This window comes from Sceloporus undulatus, chromosome 3 (assembly GCF_019175285.1).
Source record: "Sceloporus undulatus isolate JIND9_A2432 ecotype Alabama chromosome 3, SceUnd_v1.1, whole genome shotgun sequence".
NCBI lineage: Eukaryota > Metazoa > Chordata > Lepidosauria > Squamata > Phrynosomatidae > Sceloporus > Sceloporus undulatus.
In genome coordinates, this window is record NC_056524.1 from 223082491 (window position 1) to 223090550 (window position 8060).

At 41.8% G+C, this 8060-nt stretch overlaps 1 protein-coding gene across 2 annotated transcripts; it reads right to left on the reverse strand.

The window, feature by feature from the left end:
• Positions 1–211: 211 nt before the first annotated feature.
• NEU4 (neuraminidase 4) lies at positions 212–7723 on the reverse strand. 2 transcript variants are annotated; one of them, XM_042459455.1, is made up of 4 exons: positions 7514–7723; positions 4261–4466; positions 2666–2921; positions 212–1980 (listed from the first exon to the last, which is right to left on the reverse strand). In XM_042459455.1, the coding sequence occupies exons 2-4, from the start codon at positions 4459–4461 to the stop codon at positions 902–904; spliced, it is 1536 nt and encodes a 511-aa protein (XP_042315389.1). In that variant the 5' UTR covers positions 4462–4466; positions 7514–7723; the 3' UTR covers positions 212–901. The 2 variants fall into 2 exon arrangements, with proteins under 2 accessions (XP_042315389.1, XP_042315390.1); XM_042459456.1 differs by lacking the exon at positions 7514–7723 and having other exon boundaries at positions 4261–4539.
• Positions 7724–8060: the final 337 nt, after the last annotated feature.

Consider the following 8060-nt stretch of genomic DNA (forward strand, 5'->3'; position numbering starts at 1 on the left):
CTTCTCTCAGCAAATATGTGTTCTTCCCCTGAACTATCGTCCTCTATATCCTCTTGGTGGTGGTGCCACTTAGTATTAGCAATTTGATGCCATTTTCCTTTTGTGTATTTATCTCATCACCTGTGACATTTTGGAGCCAACCAAGTTGTGAGACTAAATGTCTAATTAGAAAGCACAATATTTATTTATTCTTTAAAGTAATAGCAAAACCTACCTGCATACATTCATGAGCTTTTTTGCCAGGCAGAGGGGCTCTCATTAGCACCCACTGGAGCATTTAATAATCACATCTACACTAGATGCAGATAATTTTTGCTGGAATTACAATTGAAAAAGGAAACATTAAATGTCCCTTCTCTTTGTTGCAATCCCTATGAAAATCCTCAATCTTTCAATGCTGATTATCAAATAGAAACTAAGACCCCCATTCACACTATGAAAATAATCCAGGATGAATCGGGTTGAAACATTGTTGTTCACACACATCTGAATGTACTTGATACAGTTTGAGGTGGTGGCGGCAGCAAGAAATCCACTTGACCTGAGATTTTGATACCAGGTTATTTTCCAAATTTTCCTGAAAGATCCGCATTGATCCACATCGACGGCAGTGTGAATAAGCTTACAAATTGATTCAGATCGCTCCGTATCATTCAAAGGAAGGGAGGTGGCTCAATTTTATCCCAAAACAATGGCATGTGTGCATAACACAGCGGTTACAACGACTCAAAGAGATTCACAAACCCAAAACAAAATGGGAGCAACAAACCTAATATGCATCAGCAAGACGATCCGCATCTCGTCAGGACAAAAAAAATGAGTGTGAATGCCTCCAGAGAGTCCCTGGATCACTTTCTGATCAGATCTGTTCACTCACTAGTTTAGTCCTCAGACCTGAGCTTTAAAAGAGTATGCAGCTCTTCCCTCTTCTTTTATTTTTTCCACATGCTGACTGCTTCAGTCCCACAGAAGATGTTGCTAGAGGAATGTTCTGAAGAACTTCATGCAGTGTAAACATGCTAAAAGAGATCTGCTCATAGGGAGACCTCACCCCATTCTCATAGAGGCAGGCAAAGGCTATGGCTGGGATCCCAGTTATTGAGAAGTCTGAGTAAGGCAGCTCAATGTAAGCCAGGTCTGAGTAGGCACTGGGCCCTTCATAAATAATCCAGGGTTCAGACCAGCTGTCAGCTTCCCTAGGAAATGTGCTGAGGTAAACCCCCAGGTTGACGCGGGATCTGGGGCTTGTTGGGTGGGAATACAGCACCCATGTGGGAATTTTGAAATAAATATCTGATTTGGAAATGGTTCTGGCATCATGATGTTGTTGACTGGTATCTGCTGTATATGAGGGGATGTGACCAAGAAATCTACTACATTGGGGACCACAAGTTCTGGGTGATGCAAACTTTTCCTGCTGCTGTTGTTCACATAGAGGCAGATGGCAGAGGGAAGTGGTAGGTGGGCTGCAAGAAGACTGGGGTCTCTCATCATTTTCAGACTGCTGCTGGAAGCCTGCACCTTTAACTGACCACGTTGCTCCCTGGAATTTGCAAAAATTGTGATGCATATAGTAAAGTGGGGCTGGGAACCCAATAATGCTGCCGTGGCAACCATGAGGGGGTTCAACAAGCCTCTGCACTAGCTGTCCTGAGTGAAACACTGCTCCATCATCGGTGCTGAGCGCTTGCACCCGGAAGCCCAGAGGACTTCTGGCATTACAATAAAGCACATTGGTTCCGTCTTCCTCATCTACTGATACCATCTGACACTCAACAGTCTGCAGGTTTGGGATGAACTCACCATAGTGCCAGCTCTGTCCATGGTCGTCGCTGTAGAAAGTGAAAGCATGTGGAGTTGTTTTGCAGAGCTTTCCAAAACACTCTCTACATTCAATGTGGTAAGCATAGGCAGGCAACAGGAGGCGACCTGATTTGAGTTGAATGCCATGGCCGGGGCCTAGAGCAAAAGTGGCCCAATCTGCATTAAAAAGAAAAAAAAGCAAAGTCAGGAACAGCTGTTACAAGAAAGAATCTTGCTGAACTGCAAAGATCAAAGATTTATTAGGCAAAATCTTTTGTGGATTAAATTCCACTTCATTAGGAGTGTGAAGTGTTTATCACTGAATTTGTCACATATGGGCAGAAAGCAACAAGAACAACAACAAACTGTGAAAATAGGAGTCATATAGCAGAGGAATGCAAAAAGGAAGGAAGGAAGGAAGGAAGGAAGGAAGGAAGGAAGGAAGGAAGGAAGGAAATCCAGCTAGTGACAAATCTATAACAGTTTTGCACAGTGGTAATAACAAAGTTATCCTAAGCTTGCCATGTTAACCTGTATTGTAAATCATTGTCTTGATTATACACCAAATAGTTATAATTAAACATGATAAACAAAAAAACAAACATGCAAGGCTTTAAAGTGCCAAGACACGCCTTGTTATTTATTTATTTATTTATTTATTTATTGCTACAGACTGTTACAGCCATGCCTCTAGAAGCAGTGTCAGCACCATTCTTCCTCTGTTGTTTTATATTTTATTTATTAAAATATTTATTTCCTGTCCAATATCCCAAGATCTCAGAGAAGTCTACAAGAAAAATATCCAGAACCCACCAACCCATCTCTTGTCTTACGTTAGCTATTACTACCAATGCTTCTGTACCGTTGATGGCCCTGCCAATAACTTGCTGAGTGAGGTCAGTCGCATGGCTCCAGCTGATGCCTTGGTCGGAACTAGATACATAGCAAAGACGGGCAGCATTTTGGCCTGTGATGATCTGAAAGGCTTCAGGGGTCCTGCCCAGGACAGCAATGAAAAACAAGAAAACCATGCCAGTAAGCTCATCATAGATGGGGCAAGGGTTCATAGATCGGTGGTGTGCCAGAGTCGCAGTTTCAAGAGCCCGCATGTCCTCCCACTGGCAAAGAAAGATATAAAAAGAGATTAGGAACTTCAATTGCATTCTCTCTTTCTTCCTCTGTTGTTAGTTTACAACCAAGAGAACTTATTTATTCTCCGTTATTGTGATGGGCATTAATCAGGAGAGCATCCCTACTCCCACCTTGAAGGCTTTTGTTTCTCCCCAAGACACCAAAGAAATATACATATGCTTTTCACTATCAAACTAGGTCAACATATATTCCTTCAAAATCCATTATAGCCTTCTGTTCACATTTACCTCTCTGAGTAATGGGCAGAAAGACAGGGGGAAAAGAAACAGCACATGCAAAGCCAGTTCGTTTCATGATTCTTAACAGTTTTGTTGCTGTGAGATAATCCCTTGAATGATTAAGAGCTTTGACTTAACATCTATGGGGTACTGGGGCTTGAGCATATGCAGAATTGCCCTTATGCGGGGCGGGGGGGGGGGGGTCTGGAACATGTAAGGGAAGGGACCACTGCATTTTTATAATAAAATTTCAAAATTTTAAATTAATTTTTTAACTCAAGGCCTCTCCTTTCTCCTCCCACTGAGCCTTGTCCCACTAACACTATCTCTTCAGCATTTTAAAGGAATACAGGCAAATGCCACAGCCTGTTTCTTCCGAAAGGCAGATGTTTGGGGAGCAGTGATGCCATTGTATCTAATGGGACCTGAGTATCCATAGATTTTGGTATGGTGGTGGTGGTGGTGGGGGGGGTCCTGGAACCAAACTCCAGTGGATACCAAAGGCCATCTATATGTAGTGTTGACTCTCTGAATCCATTCCAAAAGTTTTGCTTTAGTAGAAGGGAACATTTTGGTGCCAGGACCCTCCAGAGGCCCCACACACTACCACAAATGCTAAAAAGATGAAGAGGAAACCAACACTGCAAGATTTAAAAAAAAATGAACAGTGCAATGGGTCCCAGCAAATTATCTAAAAGATGAATTGTCTTTTAAGGCTATCTAGGGAGTCTGAACCTATCCAGCCCTTGGCCTGTCCAAGGCCACACTTTGCTTGGCTGTGTTCTCCTGTATGCATAAATTATAATGAACCCAATTTTGACCCAAGCTAAATGGGAGGTTGCTGCAGAATCTAACCACGGTGAGTGGGAAAACGGTTCTTTATCAGTCCAACTGCTCAGTCTGGGACAATCTGTTTGCTACACAAGTGTTGTACAAAGCATCTGGAGGCACCAGATCTTTTGTCGCCAACAAGAAAAGAATTAGCAAATAAACAATAATGCAGATGCAGTGAATTCCCCATATTTCTTCCCTCCACTTTTCATCCGTAACCAATAGTGTGAACAGATGTGCTTTTGTTCTGTTTTACCTCCACAAAGTTCTTGTAGAATGTGCCTCGCCTCAGCACCAGTAGGTTGGCATGAGCATCATCAACGCTCAGACGCTCCTCTGCAAAAGCCAACAGTTTGGCTACACAGGGGATGTGGAGTAGGGCTGGCACTCGGTATGTGACTCCGCTTGTCTCCCTTTCAAACAGGACAGTCCGGGCAGGAAAATGACGAGACCCCATTGCAACTGGGACAAGAAAAGGAAAAAAAGCCCAAACATACTAAAGAGAGAGACCAGATGCTGGATGTATCTAACTGGTTTAACATTCATTCTGTTGGGAAAATAGCAATAATGCTGTAGCAAGTAACCTGAACCAGTGGATTGGACAACACAGAGATAGCCTCCCATGTTTTCCCCTCATGTCTCTTCTAAATCTATGAGTAATTTGCTACGCTTAGGCTTCACATTGCCAAGAGCCAGTGAGGTGTAGTGGTTAGAGTGTTTGACTATGACTCTGGAAAGCAGGGTTCTAATCTCTGCTTGGCCATAGAAATGCACTGGATGACCTTGAGCAAGCCACACACTTTCAGCCTCAGAGGAAGGCAGCCTCTGAACAAATCTCGCCAAGAAAACCCTATGATAGGTTTGCCTTACAGTCGCCATAAGTCAGAAATGACTTGAAGGCATACAACAACAAGAAGCCTTTACATCCTTCTACCTTTTCTGAGGTTATGTCCTGATTTTTCTCTTCCCAGGTAGTGAGAGGTAGGCAGCATATGGATTCTCCACAATGGCTGGCTGGGCAGACTTGCACACAGGGAAGCCAGCTCTGAAGGCTTTTATAACCAAATCTAGATTCCCTTACTCCTGTCCTATATTTGAATGGATTTCTTGAAATAATACATTTAAGTTTTCTAATTTGTTCCTCATTACTCTTACTTACTTGCCATAAGTTCACACATTAACCTCTGCTTTGTTCTGCTAGCACACATACCAAATATTCATACGTGAAATTCTGGGAGCTCTGTAGAAAGGGGTGCTTTGTTTGGGTGCAGTGAATTAACTGCACATTGTCCTTTTGGGTCTCTTTCTTCCTTTGGCCAAGATGGAATAATGCTGCAAGCAGGGTCAGCCATGATATCTTGGTATCTGAGGCAAAGAACCAGATCGGTTATTACCAATATATACTGAACAGAAATCTTGATCAGAAGAGGATTGAAAGCCCAGAAACAAGTCCTTGGAAATATCCTTAACAGTCAGAGGGACGTAGCTAGATTTTAGGAAGGGGAGGGTTCAGACTAAGTGCCACCATTATATGGGGCTTGAGTTCGGTGGCGCAGCCGCACACCAACATTCATTTCTAATGGAAGGGGGGTCGGACCCCCAGATCCCCCCCCCTTGGCTACGTCCCTGCAGTCAGAAGCAAAGCATTCCAGGCATAACTTTTGTTAGGGAAATTTCAGGTAGATGGTTCACAATGATGAGAAAATAGCAGCATACACAACTGGAAGGTTAGACTGATCTTTGCAAAGGTGAATACCTTTCTCTTTCCAGCTTCTTAGTGCTGAATTCCAGAAACTGCTTTTTCTGAGAGCTGCTTTTCTCTCAAGGTCAAATGTAGGTTAGTTGAGTGTATTGTTGGAAGGTTTAGGTCTTTCGGTTCAATCTTTCTTCAATCTATATATCTGAAAATAAGCTGATCATAAAAAAAAAATACTACCAGCTCTCAAGCAACTGTCCTGTGATTGCTTTCCTATGGCAACTTATATAAAGCTAAGTTCTGTACCCTGCACTATCAGCCATGACAGCTTAAGGGAAAAAAAGTTGTGGTGTGGACCATTTTCCATTGAAAAATTTCTGATGTTACATTTTTCCATTAGAGCTTGCTATTGTGTGTGGGAAATCCCAGTCCTAGGCAGGATATTTGGTCCATTGGGAGCTACAACTTACCCATAGAGACGGGATGTCCCCATACACCTTATAAGTATCTTTCCAAGATTGTTTCATTGTACATGACCACTGAGGAAGACACATATGTCGAAACGCGTTTGGTCAATATTTATTATTTTGTAATGGGCATACTGCATTATCCCTTTTAATTTGTTAGTGCACTCTCTAACCAGTTGTATACCCTTTTATCTCATTCTGTGAGGCACAAATGAACTGATATTTCTTGTACTGTATATGTTCGCATGGGATTTGCAGTTTTCTGGCCCAGTACTGATTGTTCATTTTACGTTTATGTCTGTAGGACGTGGCCCACAGGCTTGAATTACTTTTTATAGATCGCTAGCTTTGTATTTTTTCTCAAGTCAGTTGCAAGTACAAGTAGTCAAAACAAAATATAAGTTGCGTGTACCCACAGACTCATATCCATTCTTTAGTGAAATAGAACTGAATCAGATGTTTCTCAGCTTGAAAAGGAACTTATAAGCAGTGTTGCCAACAAACCTCGAAGATATTCCCTGTAATGTTTTACCAAAATCCGAAATCCCTGAAATTCCCCAATATTTATTATTCAGTCAAAATCCCCAGTAATTGGCAACACTGCTTATAAGTAATTAGGTGAAACTAAAGTACTATAGCTATACTTCCGGCAGACCTACCCAATCAATTTTAAATCATGATTTTTTAATTGTATGTGTAGTCTGAGTGTATTTTCATGATTTTATAGTGTTGTATTTTACTTCTGGGTTTATGTGTTTTTAATTGTGTTTTGTATTTTAATATGTTGTAACTCGCCTCAAGCCTTAAGGAGAGGCAGGAAAGAAATAACGATTATTATTATTATTATTATTATTATTACTTCAGCAATAGAAAGTTAAATTATTGATACAGTAAAAGATAGGTACAGCTATCTTTAGGTATGTGTCCTTAAATAAATAGTATTCTTTCAGGTGTAGTAAAAACTATATCACGTAACATTAATTATAGCATTGGAAATTTTTCTGGAAGATGTTCCAGTTCTGTTTTTCCTGGAAAACATGCATCACTACAAGGGAAATCGGGTGAATGTAACACTCCTCTTCACTACCTTGCTGGGGGTGGCAGAATATAAAAGTTGAGTGGAAGTAATGGGAGGAAGAAGAACAGTGGCTATCCGAGACAGCACCCTATCATGCACTTCACAATCGTGTCTCCTGCCTTCCTTCCTTCCTTCCCTCCCTCCCAATGGAAATTAGGAATGCAGGAGGTGAATGCAGTCCCCCAGGGATGCCCCAAGAGTAGTAAGAAGAAAAAGAACACCAAGACAATGGCTGCAGAAGCAAAGAAAAAAGTGTGAATCCACAAACCTGCTCCCTTTTCTTGCTTAGTGTGCTGTATTTTGTCCTGAAAGCCACTTATCCACGTTGATCTGTCTTCGTGTGAATACTATTTGTACCCGTAAGCAAATGTAACTTTGTTGATTGAAGCAGTCTCAGCAGCTTCCTTCTCCACTTTTGTGATGCCTTGTTTCACTTGTCCTCTCCCACCCTCAAACCCTCATCACCACCTTCCCTTTCCCTCTGATCCAGTGGGCTTGCTAGATGCTCCATGACTGGAAGAAAGCACTGAGCCAGCAGCCACTTGCTCAGTCAACAAAGGAAGGACAAAGACTGCATTGTCAGAATGCAGTGAGGACACAGCCACAGGGTCCATTTGCAGGTGCCTGTGGTCATTCCTTTCCCATTCTTTCATCCACCCATTCATCCATTCATTCATTTATTAACTAGTTGGGAGATCACAGGCTGCAAGATATGGGTGGAGGATTTTATTCAATATGTTATTTTATAAAAACTTTCCCTAACTGCCAAAGCTTTTCATAAATCTGAAGAGAAAACTGATAGTAAGCTAAACTGA